The sequence below is a fragment of the Oncorhynchus mykiss genome, chromosome 6, assembly GCF_013265735.2.
Source record: "Oncorhynchus mykiss isolate Arlee chromosome 6, USDA_OmykA_1.1, whole genome shotgun sequence".
Classification (NCBI taxonomy): domain Eukaryota; kingdom Metazoa; phylum Chordata; class Actinopteri; order Salmoniformes; family Salmonidae; genus Oncorhynchus; species Oncorhynchus mykiss.
The window spans coordinates 74,614,558-74,631,007 of record NC_048570.1 but is presented as its reverse complement, the minus strand read 5'-3'; the positions used below and the strand labels follow the sequence as shown (position 1 = coordinate 74,631,007).

Genomic DNA, 16,450 nt, shown 5'->3' with positions numbered 1-16,450 from the left:
AGAGTCTTCCTGCCATCAACAGGGAATTGGAATGGAGTCATAGCGCCCTCTTGCGCTTTAGTTTTGTGTTGTAACTTTCACATTTAGAATAGTCCGTTAATCTCGGCTTGATGCTGCTATTGTAAAAGCCACATACATAGTAAGAGTTTTACTGTAGCAATGACTGATTACTATTTCAATAAACGTGAGGTTGTCTTCTCTGGATTACCTTTACAGATAAGGCTGAGTATTAAATATCAAACCGGTAGGGGGCAGTAGAAAACATGTGCCATGGTTTGGAGCATCGACGAGTTGACGTGTTTTGCCAGCTGACAACGACAGCATGTTCACAGTGGAGCTAGCTAGCCATGTAAACAATCATTCTGCAACTCACAGGCACCGGAGTCTGTGTATTGATGTGATTTGAATGTAACTGAAGGAGTGGGACGGTTGTTTGATTTTTGTTGTTTTATGTCGCCCCCCTTCCCGAAATTGAAATAATTTTGGTGTCAATACCATGTACTGTAGGTGGCGGCAATACACCAAGGTGAATGTATAGTCTGTCAAAACAACTTTGAAGAAGAAGAATCATTCTGCAAATTCGGCAGTATTTATACTTGAATGACGGTAAATATTTGTATATATATACACATTTCTGAGAAGTATAGAAGATGGGCAGAGTTTTTTTTTTTTATTATAATAATTGCTTGGTAGGTAGCAGCAAGTCAGCTCAACATATCATGCAACAGCCATTGTTGTAGACGTTCCTGTTTCACTTCAGTCTGGTCAGATATAGGCATTGCTTTTGTAGCTAAATTTGAATTATATAGACCAACTTCCTCTATATATGTTCTAGTGCACTTTGCAGCAGTGAAGGGGTCCACAGCAGCTTTGATGCAACCGTGAACATCATCATCATGGCTTCGAGCTTCGCCCCACCGAAACTGGCTAATTTCATTCTCACAGAGAGGCTGGGCAGTGGCACCTATGCGACAGTTTACAAAGCCTACAGAAAGGTACGCCATTCGTTGCAGACCGAGTTAGCTAGCTACTAGCTAGCCTATAAGCACAACTACTTGCATAAACAACACAAGTAAATAGTAGCAACTTCCCTAATAGAAATGACAGTTTTAAGACTTCTCCTGTAGCCTGGCTTCCAAACTGATATCATGTCCCAGACTAGAGCATTGTTCAGACTACTGGATCTGTGTGTGCAGGGGGACAACCGGGAGGTGGTGGCAGTGAAGGTGGTTGGGAAGAAGACTCTGAACAAGGTGTCTATGGAGAACCTGCTGACTGAGATAGAGATCCTGAAAACTGTTCGCCACCCTCACATTGTTCAGCTGAAGGACTTTCAGGTCTACAATCAGTTTAATATTTAATCAGCCCAATATTTAATCAGCCAATCCCCACTCATATAAGTACATTTCATATAGGCTATCCTGACTCCCACATTGCTTGCCAGACAAGAGAGCACAAACTGATCAGGGACTCAGCAGGCTACATTTCACATCCTGTCTGAGTGAATTGAGTGTAATTGTGTTCTCTGCCATTGGTCAGTGGGACAGTGAAAACATATATCTGATCCTGGAGTGGTGTTCTGGTGGGGACCTGTCCCGTTTCATTCACAGTAGGCGCTTGCTACCTGAGAGGGTGGCTCGGCTCTTCCTGCAGCAGATAGGTGAGTCACACCAGAGTCAGTGGTGCGTTGGGTATAAGTAACCTACATTATTTAGAGAACTATTTAATGATGTTGAGCAGTTCTCTCTCTCTCCCACTCTCTCTCTCTTTCTCTCTCCCACTATCTCTCTCTCTTTCTCTCTCTCCCACTGAAATCAATTCAATTCAGAAGACTTTATTGACATGGCAAGTTATATTACTTACATTGTCAAAGTATACATATAACAAAAAATGGTGGGACCAACTGCAATAAGGCACTCTCTCTCTTACTCCCTCTTCTCTTGCTACATGTCTGAAAACAGCCTGCGCTCTTCAGTTTCTCCATAATCATAACATCTCCCATCTGGACCTGAAACCCCAGAACATTCTGCTCAATGGTTCTGTTCTTAAACTAGCAGGTACAGCACACTGGCAAGTGCCACAATCACACTTAGTATTCCTTATGGTCACATTTCTATCTTTATTCATATTTTGCATTTCATCACCATGGGACTGTGATATAGCTGCAAAATAGCTGCGAAATCATAGCAGTGCCAATATGCCAGAGGTTATTGGTGGCACTGTCTCTGCGCTATTCAGTTGTGACATTTAAAATGATGGAATGCAACAGTTGCACCACTGAATCATGCATTAGAGGATTTTGTAATGCTGCTCCAAGTATTACCAGGTGTATCAAAGTCTTGACTGAGGCTAGTCTAGGGCACTGAGCATTAAAACATTTTTGCCCTATGCTGTTGTCAGATTTTGGCTTTGCAAGTTACATGTCTCCGTGGGATGAGCAGAGTGCTCTGAGGGGCTCTCCTCTCTACATGGCCCCTGAGATGGTGTGTCGAAGGCAGTATGACTCCAGGGTCGACCTCTGGTCTGTGGGAGTCATCCTGTATGGTAAGAGCACAGATTTAAATGGATAACTATCTCATCTCTCCATGCAATTAAATAGAACACTATCTCCTAAAGAACACTCTATGCTCTCTTAAGCACAAACCAGACGTTTCAGTGACATCAAACTTCAACGTTACTGCTTTCAATGCCAAAGATGGTTTAAGTTTATATTGCTTTCTCACTTACTCTTATCATTTATTTGTTGTTCTTACTTCTGTATGTAGAGACACTATTTGGCCGGGCACCATTTGCCTCCAGATCCTATGCTGAACTGGAGGAGAAGATCCGCAGTGACAAGCCCATCGAGGTAAGCTCTGTTACATCAATCTAAAGAAATGTGTGGTAGCAATGATTGTTCATTCTGTGACTGCTGTTAGAAGAATCATTCTTTCCCCTGTGAGTATTTTTGCCACCACATGGTGGCACGCTTGCCCAATAAACCTTATCTCACAGTGCTTTCTTGTTGGAAGGGACACTCCTGTGCCGGAGTGGGTACTACAGTCTCCTCCTCAATCCAGTGGTCAGGACAGAGTGTAATTAGTTGGAAGATATATAACATTGTGGTTCTCTGGTTGTGTTGTGTGTCTCAGCTGCCTGCAGGGGCCAGAGTGTCCAGGAACTGCAGGGACTTACTGCTGCGGCTGCTGGACAGGGACCCTGACACCCGCCTCACCTTCACTCAGTTCTTCTCCCACCCCTGGGTGGACCTCGAGCACATGCCCAATGCAGAGAGCCTGGGAAAAGCGGTGTGTGTGTGCGTGTGGGTGCATGCGGGTGTGTGAAAGAGAGTTAGATGTATTGATGTGACTCCCTGTCTGTCTCCTCTTGCAGAAGGATCTGGTCCTGAAAGCTGTTCAGAAGGACCAGGAGGGGGATAGATCAGCTGCTCTGTCTCTGTACTGCAGCTCACTAGAGCACTTTGTCCCCGCCATTCACTGTAAGAGCAACATGCACAGCCCCTACCTGCCACAATAACTTCTCTCAGGTTTCTCATCTATATAATGTCTAATTCCGTACCACAGTCCAACATCAACTGAAAAGTGATACAAGCTCACAGAACTGGAGATGACATAATCAGAACACTATTGGTAACTGTCTAAGGAATGTATCTTCTCTCCCCTTTCCAGATGAGACAGACAGACTGCGTAAAGATGCCCTTAGGCAAAAGGTACAGAGTACAAGTATATTTGGTCTATTGTATTTTCATACCCCAAAGGCTGGACTGAAATTATTTGAATAACATATGGCATGGATGAAAAACACATGCTATGGATGACATCATAGAATGAAGTGAATGACAGCAATATAAACCGTTCCTGCAGGTTAGTCAGTACGTGTCCAGGGCAGAGGAGCTGAAAGCTCTGGTGTCTGCAGACAACAGCCTCTGCTTTGAGCAGTTCAAGTCCACCAGAGACATCCTGAGAGGTAATACAGCTAACTTTACCTGCTGTACATCATAAATACCGTATTTCATGACCCTTACAGTGCATTGCGAATGTATTCGGCCCCCTTGAACTTTGCGACCTTTTGCCACATTTCAGGCTTCAAACATAAAGATATAAAACTGTATTTTTTTGTGAAGAATCAACAACAAGTGGGACACAATCATGAAGTGGAACGACATTTATTGGATATTTCAAACTTTTTTAACAAATCAAAAACTGAAAAATTGGGCGTGCAAAATTATTCAGCCCCTTTACTTTCAGTGCAGCAAACTCTCTCCAGAAGTTCAGAAGTTCAGTGAGGATCTCTGTTGACCTAAATGACTAATGATGATAAATACAATCCACCTGTGTGTAATCAAGTCTCCGTATAAATGCACCTGCACTGTGATAGTCTCAGAGGTCCGTTAAAAGCGCAGAGAGCATCATGAACCGTGCTTCTACACCTGCATTGCTTGCTGTTTGGGGTTTTAGGCTGGGTTTCTGTACAGCACTTTGAGATATCAGCTGATGTACGAAGGGCTATATAAATACATTTGATTTGAATTTGATTTGATGAAGAACAAGGAACACACCAGGCAGGTCCGAGATACTGTTGTGAAGAAGTTTAAAGCTGGCCGTCCCTCTAAACTTTCAGCTCATACAAGGAGAAGACTGATCAGAGATGCAGCCAAGAGGCCCATGATCACTCTGGATGAACTGCAGAGATCTACAGCTGAGGTGGGAGACTCTGTCCATAGGACAACAATCAGTCGTATATTGCACAAATCTGGCCTTTATGGAAGAGTGGTAAGAAGAAAGCCATTTCTTAAAGATATCCATAAAAAGTGTTGTTTAAAGTTTGCCACAAGCCACCTGGGAGACACACCAAACATGTGGAAGAAGGTGCTCTGGTCAGATGAAACCAAAATTGAACTTTTTGGCAACAATGCAAGACGTTATGTTTGGCGTAAAAGCAACAGAGCCCATCACCCTGAACACACCATCCCCACTGTCAAACATGGTGGTGGCAGCATCATGGTTTGGGCCTGCTTTTCTTCAGCAGGGACAGGGAAGATGGTTAAAATTGATGGGAAGATGGATGGAGCCAAATACAGGACCATTCTGGAAGAAAACCTGATGGAGTCAAGACAATGATCCAAAACATAAAGCAACATCTACAATGGAATGGTTCAAAAATAAACATATCCAGGTGTTAGAATGGCCAAGTCAAAGTCCAGACCTGAATCCAATCGAGATTCTGTGGAAAGAACTGAAAACTGCTGTTCACAAATGCTCTCCATCCAACCTCACTGAGCTCGAGCTGTTTTGCAAGGAGGAATGGGAAAAAATGTCAGTCTCTCGATGTGCAAAACTGATAGAGACATACCCCAAGCGACTTACAGCTGTAATCGCAGCAAAAGGTGGCGCTACAAAGTATTAACTTAAGGGGGCTGAATACTTTTGCACGCCCAATTTTTCAGTTTTTGATAAAAAAGTTTTAAAAATCCAATAAATCTCGTTCCACTCCATGATTGTGTCCCACTTGTTGTTGATTCTTCACAAAAAAATACAGTTTTATATCTTTATGTTTGAAGCCTGAAATGTGGCAAAAGGTCGCAAAGTTCAAGGGGGCCGAATACTTTCGCAATGCACTGTATATAGAGGACCTAATTTAAACCCTACTTTATTTGAAGGGAACCTTCATAAGGACTTGATAACACATTCATAACTCAGAAGGAGCACGTTATCAAGTGTAACTGGATATTGAAAAGTACCTATAGAGGCGGTGTTCTGAGAAGGCCTCAGGTCCATCTCTCTCTCTCTCTATCTCCTCCCTCTCTCTCCTCTCTCTCTCTCTATCTCCTCCCTCTCTCTCCTCTCTCTCTCCTCTCCTCTCTTTCTCCTCTCTCTCTTCTCTCTCTCTCTCTATCTCTCCTCTCTCTCTCCTCTCTCTCTCTCTCTCTCCCTCCCTTCTCAGAGATGTCCCGTGACCAACCACGGGTGCTGGCTGCTCTGGAGCTGGCATCTACAGCCATCGCCATGGTGAGTGAGAGTGGACTACTATGCCATAGTGGGATGTCTTCCCTTTTCATAACACACTTGTATTCCATTCCAGGAGGAGAATGGGATAGAGGACCATGATACACTGGCTCTGTACCAGCAGAGTCTGGGAGAACTACTGCTAGCCCTGGCAGGTAAGGTCAGCTCACTGAAAATCCCACATAGACTATATTAGTCCTTTAGATGTGGAAAACAATGAGTCAGTCATCTATGCCACATACAGCGTCTGCTGCATAGACTCTAATAAACACAGGTGTGATTTTACAACCCTGCAGGGAGTCCGGGAGTAACACAGTAATTCAATCTCCAGAATTAAGAGGGTATTACATCAGAGACCGCAGCAGAGCCTGCCCTGAGTGTCTGCTGTGTCTCCAGCCCTCAGCTTTGGCTGGCTGTTATTGTTATTAAAGAGAGACGGTGGCAGTGGTGGCCCATAATGGTCTCCTCTCCTCGGCGCTCTGGCTCAGTGTCTGTATGTGGACTAGACTCCTCTAGGCTGTGGCCTGGTCTCTATTAGCCCTGACTCCACATGACCTCATCTGGGAGATGGTCCTAGTGGTGGAGGGAGGCAAGGCAGGCAGGCGGGATGGGGATGATGATGCTGGAGCCAGATGTGGCTTTGAGCTGTGGATGAGACCTGGTGCCAGCGCCCTGTGTGTGGTATAGAGCCGCTCGCTGCCATCTGGTTCCCATTGAGAGCCCAACAGTTAATTTCTCAGTGTTATTACACACTGGAAACAAATAAAAATTATTATCTATCTTAATAGAGAAGAGACGGCTTGAGTCGTTAAATAATCATGATGGATCGGGGGAACGGGACCGTGGCACGTCAGCGAGACCAGGGGACTGTGGGAGAAAACATTGTCCCTTTTGGTTGATTACATTCCCTCCCCAGAATGCCTTGCTGCTGGAGAACTGGTCCCCTCCTCCTCAGGCAGGCTAATTGTGGAAAGGCTGCTTCAGTTTCAAGGGTTCTCCCTGAGCCTCAGTGGGCTATCACAACCAAACTGGCTCTGTAAATTACCCACTCTTGTGCAAACATGGGGATTGGGAGAGCAGTGATTCATCTCTTTATATTCTCTCCACCCACCCACCCTCCTTCCTTCTCTTTCTCCCTCTCCTCCCCCTCTATGTCTGTCTTCCAGCTGAAGCCCAGGGGCGCCGGAGAGAGTTGCTCCACAGTGAGGTGAGTTACTGGGGATGAGAGGGTTTCGGTGAGAAAGTGATCTGAGTTACTGGGGATGAGGTGGATGAGAGGGTTTAGGTGAGAATGTGAGATAAGTTACTGAGTGTGAGGTGAATGAAAGGGTTGAGATGAGTTACTGGGGGTGAGGTGGATGAGAGGGTTTAGGTGAGAATGTGAGGTAAGGGGGTGAGGAGAGACCTGGTTCAGTGCTCGCCATAACAGCACAGAGCACCTGAAGACATACACACACCAGGTCTCTGAGACCAAACAAGCACAGCTATATCTGGGACACAACACCCAGGAGCATTCTCTGGTAGTCACGTGAATGTTTCCCTGAATAAAAGCTACTAACGTAATAGATCAGTGACACTGCAGTTTGGTGTACATATATCACCCATATACCAGCTAATTCTAGGGCTACAATACCTCCTTTGCCAATTGGCCTGGACCCTTTATTGTCGACACGGAGCACCGCCGATCCATCACGACTGGACTGCCGACGTGATTGCCCAATGTGGTCTCAACAGGCTATTCTGTTACGATGTCGCCAAAGAACCATCTACAAGCCCCGGCCCGCTAGCTTTTCTGAACGCTGTGTCCCCTACTCGCCTAGCTTAGTAGTGACTACTGAACTGCACCCTGACTCACCTATTGCTGCTCTTTTGACCCTATGATCACTCGGCTACACAGCTGATGCCCCCTGGACTGTTTCAATAATAGGTCATTTTGTTTACCTGTCGGCCCCAGCCTCGAACTCAGGTCCTGTATGTACCTAACTGACCCACTCTGTCCGTTCATCACCATTTACCCGTTGTTGTCTTAGCTCTCCTGATCAACACCTGTGATTGCTTTATGCCTCTCTCTCTGTCAATATGCCTTGTCTACTGTTGTCTTGGCTAGTTCTTACTGTTTTTATTTCACTGTAGAGCTCTCAGTCCCGCTCAAAATGCTTTAGATAACTCCTTTGTCCCACCCCACACACATGCGGAGACCTCAATTGGCTTAACTGGTGCCTCCAGAGACGAAACCTCTCTCATCGTCACTCAGGTTTACCTCCACTGTACTCACATCCTACCATATCCTTGTCTGTACATTATACCTTTAATATATTCTACCACGCCCAGAAATCTGCTCCTTTTATTCGCTGTTCCCAACGCACTAGGTTTACCTCCACTGTACTCACATCCTACCATATCCTTGTCTGTACATTATACCTTGAATCTATTCTACCACGCCCAGAAATCTGCTCCTTTTATTCGCTGTTCCCGACCAGTTCTTATAGCCTTTAGCCGTACCCTTATCCTACTCCTCCTCCTCCTCTGTTCCTCTGGTGATGTAGAGGTTAACCCAGGCCCTGTAGCCACCCCTATTCCCCAAGCGCTATCATTTGTTGACTTCTGTAACCGTAAAAGCCTTGGTTTCATGCATGTTAACATCAGAAGCCTCCTCCCCAAGTTTTTTTTTCTCCCTGCTTTAGCACACTCCTCCAACCCTGCAGTCCTAGCCGTGTCTGAATCCTGGCTTAGGAAGGCCAACAAAATTCTGAAATTTCCATCCCCAACTATAACATTTTCCACCAAGATAGAACTGCCAAAGGGGGTGGAGTTAGCCTGCAGAGTTATGTCATGGTTTCCAGGTCTGTGGCCAATCAGTTAGAGCTTTTACTTTTAAAAATCCACTTTTCCAGAAATAAGTCTCTCACTGTGCTTAACACCCCGGCCGTCCTACAATCTATGCTAGATGCCCTCAATCTCACACAAATTATTATGGAACCTACCAGGTACAACCCTAAATCCATAAACACAGGCACCCTCATAGATATCATCCTGACCAACCTGGCCTCAAAATACACCTCTGATGTCTTCACCCAGGATCTCAGCGATCACAGCCTCATTGCCTGCGTCCGTGATGGGTCCGCGGTCAAACGACCACCCCCCATCACTGTCAAACGCTCCCTAAAACACTTCAGCGAGCAGGCCTTTCTAATTCGCCTGGCCCGGGTATCCTGGAAGGATATTGACCTGGGATGCCTGGTTATTCCTTAAGTGTTTTCCTCAACATCTTAAATAAGCATGCCCCATTCAAAAAATGTATAACTAAGAATAGATATAGCTCTTGGTTCACTCCAGACCTGACTGCCCTCGAGCAGCACAAAAACAACCTGTGGCGTACTGCATTAGCATCAAATAGCCCCCGCTATATGCAACTTTTCAGGGAAGTTAGGACCAATATATACAGGCAGTTAGGAAAGCAAAGGCTAGCTTTTTCAAACAGAAATTTGCATCCTGTAGCACAAACTCCAAAAACGTTCTGGGACACTGTAAAGTCCATGGAGAATAAGAGCACCTCCTCCCAGCTGCCCACTGCATTGAGGCTAGGAAACACTATCACCACCGATAAATCTACGATAATCGAGAATTTCAATAAGCATTTTTCTACGGCTGGCCATGCCTTCCACCTGGCCACCCCTACCCCGGTCAATAGCTCTGCACCCCCCACAGCAACTTGCCCGAGCCTCCCCATTTCTCCTTCACCCAAATCCAGATAGCAGATGTTCTGAAAGAGCTGCAAAATCTGGACTCCTACGAATCAGCTGGGCTAGACAATCTGGACCCTCTCTTTCTAAAATTATCCGCCTCAGTTGTTGCAACCCCTATTACTAGCCTATCCAACCTCTCTTTCGTATTGTCCGAGATCCCCAAAGATTGGAAAGCTACCGCGGTCATCCCCCTCTTCAAAGGGGGAGACACTCTAGACCCAAACTGTTACAGACTTATAAGGGGCGGCAGGTAGCCTAGTGCTTAGAGCGTTGGACTAGTAACCGAAAGGTTGCAAGATCAAATCCTGAGCTGACAAGGTAAAAATCTGTCATTCTGCCCCTGAACAATGCAGTTAACCCACTGTTCCTAGGCCATCATTGAAAATAAGAATTTGTTCTTAACTGACTTGCCTAGTAAAATAAAATAAAAATCTATCCTACCCTGCCTTTCTAAAGTCTTCGAAAGCCAAGTTAACTAACAGATCACCAAACATTTTAAATCCCACCGTACCTTCTCCGCTATGCAATCTGGGTGCACCTCAGCCACGCTTAAGGTCTTAAACGATATCATAACCACCATCAGTTACTGTGCAGCCGTATTCATCGACCTGGCCAAGGCTTTCGACTCTGTCAATCACCGTATTCTTATCGGCAGACTCAACAACCTTGGTTTCTCAAATGACTGCCTCGCCTGGTTCACCAACCACTTCTCAGATAGAGCAGTGTCTCAAATCAGAGGGCCTGTTGTCCGTACCTCTGGCAGTCTCTATGGGGGTGCCACAGGGTTAAATTCCTGGCTGACCCTTTTCTCTGTATACATCAATGATGTCGCTCTTGCTACTGGTGATTGTCTGATATACTTCTGGTCCTTCTTTGGACACTGTGTTAACAAACCTCCAGACAAACTCCAATGCCGTACAACACTCCTTCTGTGGCCTCCAACTGCTCTTAAATGCAAGTCAAACTAAATGCATGCTCTTCAACCGATCGCTGCCCGCACCCGCCTGCCCGTCTAGCATCACTACTCTGGTCGGTTCTGACTTAGAATATGTGGACAACTACAAATACTTAGGTGTCTGGTTAGACTGTAAACTCTCCTTCCAGACTCACATTAAGCATCTCAATCCAAAATTAAATCTAGAATCGGCTTCCTATTTCGCCCAAAGCATCCTTCACTCATGCTGCCAAACATAACCTCGTAAAACTGACTATTCTACCGATCCTAGACTTCGGCGATGTCATCTACAAAATAGACTCTACTCAGCAAATTGGATGCAGTCTATCACAGCGCCACCCGTTTTGTTACCAATGCCCCATATACTACCCACCACTGCAACCTGTGTGCTCTCGTTGGCTGGCCCTAGCTTCATATTCGTAGCAAAACCCACTGGCTCCAGGTCATCTATAAGTCTTTGCTTGGTAAAGCCCCGCTGTATCTCAGCTCACTGGTCACCATAGCAGCACCCAACCTTAGCACACACTCCAGCAGGTATATTTCACTGGTCATCCCCGAAGCCAACTCCTCCTTTGGCCGCCTTTCCTTCCAGTTCTCTGCTGCCAATGACTGGAACGAATTGCAAAAATCACTGAAGCTGGAGACTTATATTTCCCTCACTAAGCATCAGCTGTCAGAGCAGCTTACAGATCATTGCACCTGTATGTAGCACATCTGTAAATAGCCCACCCAACTACCTCATTCCCATATTGTTATTTATTTTTTGCTCCTTTGCACCCCAGTATCTTTACTTGCACATTCATCTTCTGCACATCTATCACTCCAGTGTTTAATTTCTAAATTGTAATTATTTTGCCACTATGGCCTATTTATTGCCTTACCTCCCTAATCTTACTACATTTGCACACACTGTAAATATACTTTTCTATTGTGTTATTGACTGTATGTTTGTTTATTCCATGTGTAACTCTGTGTTGTTGTTTGTGTCGCACTGCTTTGCTTTATTTTGGCCAGGTTGCAGTTGTAAATGAGAACTTGTTCTCAACTGGCCTACCTGGTTAAATAAAGGTGAAATAAAAAAAATGTATAACAATATCAGTCATATGACACTATAATGGTATCCACTGCACTAGCAATGGTCAGGTGAAATAGCCAAGCCTTTCCCTTGACATTTAGTTGGAGAGGTATACTCTTACAACAGTTACTTCAGTTAGTTTGACTGTATTAATATTCAGTGGTAAAGGAAAGTTATTCTTTTGTGTTTTGAGCATTTGTTTTGCAAGCAACCAGGTCAACAACACACAACAATGTTTCAACAACAAACCCCAGAGGGAGAGAGATTTAAAGCTGGGCTCATAGACCTCCCTATTTGAAGTTTTATGGGCGCTTGGCTTAAGTAAATTCAGATGCGGCTGTAATAATCGAATGCTGGGGAGGACTGCAGATCAAAAGCATGTGTGTGAGAACACAAAGAGCCCCGACTCCAGCTAGGAATGGTCTCCATGTGTGTTGGTTCATCTCTTGAGCACAGTTCAGCCTTTCTTAACTCAGGGCTGTAATTCCCAGTTCAATATGCCTGGGCTTATCATATAAGAACACCAGCCTTGAAATAGTTGGAAGGTTAATACATTTATATTACAGGTGTAATCTTACTTTGGGTGTGATTTGATAGTATTACAGCCTTGGTGCTGAGGTTAATATGATATAAAATGTTGGGAGTCTGGGTGGATGCAGCCGCCTCTGTCTCGGTCAGGAAGATTATTCTACCACAACAGATCTGTTTTTTAAAGGGTCATTATAGGAGTGCATCCACCTTGGTCTACCCTCATCATCACCATCATCATCACCATCACCAGACATTATAGAAAGGAGAATGTGAATGACTGTGGATGGATTACATACTAAACACCACCTCTCACTTTGCAGATCAAGAGCCTAATGACCAGAGCTGAATACCTCAAAGAACAGATCAAGGTAGGAATGGCGATGATTTGACTTTAGATATTAGTAGATATAAAAATCCCACGCTAACATTTTGGCCCATGATTTTGAGTCTTTTTGTGTCTTTCAGATGCTAGAGACCCAAAAAGATGTGTCAATGGATAGAGAGCCTCTATCAGAATCTGTGAGAAGCTGTGAGTATTATTGTACACTTGGACAACACACACACTAGCTGCGAGGGAGGGAGTTAGTTGATATATAGTAGAGCCAGACAATATCCTGTTTCGAGTTAGAAATTCCAGAGGAATTATGTGCAAAGGGGGTTCAATGAATTTGGAACAGATTCAGGTTTCATAAACATGGCTTGTTACGTTGCTGTTATTTTAACACAACGGCAGCCACAGTCAGCCATGTCATGTTGGCAACTCTCCAGCTGGAGGGGTCACAGCAATGCCCAAGACTGTCTGGCTGGTGAATGGAATAGGGTGCCATTTGGTACACAGCCTCAGTCTCTGAGCTTGTCCCATAATACAGGACAGTAATACAGCCATTCTACCTTTTTATTGCCATGTGTATTGAATACATTGGAAATCTTAATTACTCAACAGAAATCTACTCACAGATCAGTACTGAGGTAAGCCATGTCTATATAATGATAATGCAGTCTCTAACACATCTGTCTGTCGATGCTCGCCCTCCTCAGCATGCTGTGTGCAGTGAGCCAGCCTGGCAGTAGGAACCAGAGAGAGGGTCCATCGTGCCTGCGGAGCCCCAGACCCCTGCACCTCTACGGGTCAGGCTAAGGAATCCCTCAGGCCTCTGAGACCATGGCCTCAGTAGTCTCGAGTCACCCTACTTGTAAGTCTCAATCATCGCACGGCTGTTGTTTCCCAACAAAAGTGAGAAAGCCTGGAAAAGGAGGCTATGGCGTCAGAGACAATCTACCCTGTTATTACTCTGCCTGGACTTCAACTAGCAGCTTGTCAGCCTTGCATCCCCCTCACCAACACAACACAGAAGACTGTCACAGTCTCGAGTCACTGCTCAGCCTCAAAGCCCTCCTGCCTAACCATTCATATGGAAAGGCTGGACAGCTTGTATGCTAATACTGTACTGTCGTGATAAACTAGTGCTGTATCATGTTGTTGTGTTATGTTGCAGGATGAATAAGGGTAATAATGAGCCTCAAATGCTTGTAGTTGCAAAAGAGATGGCGACTCAGAATGGTTTGTCGTCTGTAACTGAAGGGAGTTATCGAAATGTATCATGAATATTTGGGAAAGCCCTTCTGTCGCCCCACACACACACACACACACATGCACACACACACACACACACAAACGAAATCCCTTTTCTGTGGCCTGACCACAGCCTCACCACGCTCCCTCTGCTGATGGAGCAGCCTCTACCACTATGAGAGGAAAACTGGAGAGGTGCGGCTTGCAGCCTTATTTACTCTGTAGACTTTCATTTACTTTTGGGTTGGCACCGGTCAGGATGAAGGCATACAGTAGCAACTGTCAAGTCAAGGCGTGCGTCACAACTCAGCCTGCTTTAGTAGCCTGCCAAAATGTTGGACATTTGGTGACAGGTTAACCGTTATTACTGTTGTGGGTCTTTTCCTTTCTGTTTGTTTTCAGTGAGCAAGGTTGTGTGCATGAATCTACTTTCAAGGGAACTTTTATTATTTGTGAATATGCTGTATCATAGGAGGCTATCTGCTGTCTAATCAGGAAATTGAATGGTGTAACTGAAAAGGAAGAAATGTGTGTCGAATTGAGAACTGACAATTGTGTATTGTTTTTGTTGAAATATTTTGTATGGGTATGATTTTATAAATTATTTATTACCTTAAAAGGCTGATTCAATTTAATTAAAATGGCTATGTAATGTGTTGTCATGGCCTGTATTCATTGTGTTTTGAGATAAAGCCCAAGATTGAGTAAATTAAAATAGAGTGCCTTTGGAAAGTATTCAGACCCCTTGACTTTTTCCACATTTTGTTACATTACAGCCTTATTCTAAAATGGATTAAATGAATAAGATTCCTCAGCAATCTACACACAATACCCCAGAATGACAAAGTGAAAACAGGTTTTTTGAAAATGTTGCACTCATTAACAAAAAAACATACCTTATTACATATGTATTCAGACCCTTTGCAATGAGACTCAATTGAGCTCAGGTGCATCCTGTTTCCATTGATCATTCTTGAGATGTTTCTACAACTTGATTGGCGTCCACCTGTGGTAAATTCAATTGATTGAACATTATTTGGAAAGGCACACGCCTGTTTATGTAAGGTCCCACAGTTGACAGTGCATGTCAGCAAAAACCAAGGCATGAGGTCGAAGGAATTCCATAGAGCTCCAAGACAAGTTTGTGTCGAGGCACAGATCTGGGGAAGGGTACCAAAACAAATCTGCAGCATTGAAGGTCCCCAAGAACACAGTGGCCTCCATCATTCTTAAATGGAAGAAGTTTGGAACCACCAAGACTCTTCCTAGAGCTGGCTGCCCGGACAAACTGAGCAATCGGGGGAGAAGGGCTTTGGTCAGGGAGGTGACCAAGAACCCGATGGTTACACTGACAGAGCACTAGAGTTCCTCTGTGGAGATGAGAGAACCTTTCAGAAGGACAACCATCTCTGCAGCACTCCACCAATCAGGCCTTTATGGTAGAGTGGGCAGACGGAAGCCACTCTTCAGTAACTGGCACATGACGGCCCGCATGGAGTTTGCCAAAAGGCACCTAAAGACTCTCAGACCATGAGAATCAAGATTCTCTGGTCTGATTAAACCAATATTGATCTCTTTGGCCTGAATACCAAGTGTCACGTCTGGAGGAGACCTGGCACCATTCCTACGGTGAAGCATGGTGGTGGCAGCATCATGCTGTGGGGATGTTTTTCAGTGGCAGGGACTGGGATTCTAGTCAGGATCGAGACAAAGATGAACAGAGCAAAGTAAAGAGAGATCCTTGATGAAAACCTGCTCCAGAGTGCTCAGGACCTCAGACTGGGGTGATGGTTCACCTTCCACCAGGACAACGTCCCTAAGCACACAGCCAAAACTACGCAGGAGTGGCTTCGGGACAAGTCTCTGAATGTCCTTGAGTGGTCCAGCCAGAGCCCGGACTTGAACCCGATCGAACATCTCTGGAGAGACCTGAAAATAGCTGTGTAGCAACGCCCCCCCCATCCAACCTGACAGAGCTTGAGAGGATCTGCAAAGAAGAATAGGAGAAACTCCACAAACACAGATATGCCAAGCTTGTAGTGTCACACCCAAGAAGACTCAAAGGCTGTAATCTCTGCCAAAGGTGCTTCAACAAAGTACTGAGTAAATGATCTGAATACTTATGTAAATGTGATATTTCTGTTTTTTATTTTTAATACATTAGCAACAATTTCAAAAAACAGTTTTTGCTTTGACATTATGGGGTATTGTGTGTAGATTGATGAGGAAAAACGATGAATCAATTTTAGAATAAGGCTGTAACAAAATGTGGAAAAAGTCAAGTGGTCTGAATACTTTTTTCCGAAGGAACTGTACTTGTAGTTCGGGTTGAAATGTAACGCTTGGTAAAATAACATTGTGGTCTGAGTGTAAGGTTTCATGGATGTCTTGGTGAGTCTGTCACTGCCTGTTGGAGGCCTACTGCTGTCTCCTGGCCATATAGTCACCATTTGGTTCCCTCTCCTGAGGACACAACTGGCCTGTTTCTATAACGTAAGGAGAGGAAGCCCTAATGTAATCCAGGGTAGCAGGGCGTGTAGAGGGCTGGCATGAGCACCAGTAGAG

General features: G+C 44.8%; 1 protein-coding gene across 5 annotated transcripts; it reads left to right on the top strand.

Annotated features, from left to right (window-relative positions):
- The first annotated feature begins 282 nt into the window (after nucleotides 1-282).
- Nucleotides 283-14,544, top strand: LOC110526574 (serine/threonine-protein kinase ULK3). Of its 5 annotated transcripts, none has more exons than XM_021607655.2 (17): nucleotides 284-606; nucleotides 836-995; nucleotides 1,197-1,253; nucleotides 1,540-1,660; nucleotides 1,962-2,057; nucleotides 2,401-2,544; nucleotides 2,766-2,848; nucleotides 3,132-3,287; nucleotides 3,373-3,478; nucleotides 3,669-3,709; nucleotides 3,864-3,966; nucleotides 5,944-6,008; nucleotides 6,082-6,160; nucleotides 7,172-7,212; nucleotides 12,633-12,680; nucleotides 12,778-12,841; nucleotides 13,351-14,544. In XM_021607655.2, the coding sequence occupies exons 2-17, from the start codon at nucleotides 897-899 to the stop codon at nucleotides 13,365-13,367; spliced, it is 1,320 nt and encodes a 439-aa protein (XP_021463330.2). In that variant the 5' UTR covers nucleotides 284-606; nucleotides 836-896; the 3' UTR covers nucleotides 13,368-14,544. The 5 variants fall into 5 exon arrangements, with proteins under 5 accessions (XP_036836866.1, XP_021463331.2, XP_021463330.2 ...); XM_021607654.2 differs by having other exon boundaries at nucleotides 285-606; nucleotides 1,197-1,337; XM_036980971.1 differs by lacking the exon at nucleotides 3,132-3,287 and having other exon boundaries at nucleotides 283-606; nucleotides 1,197-1,337.
- Nucleotides 14,545-16,450: the final 1,906 nt, after the last annotated feature.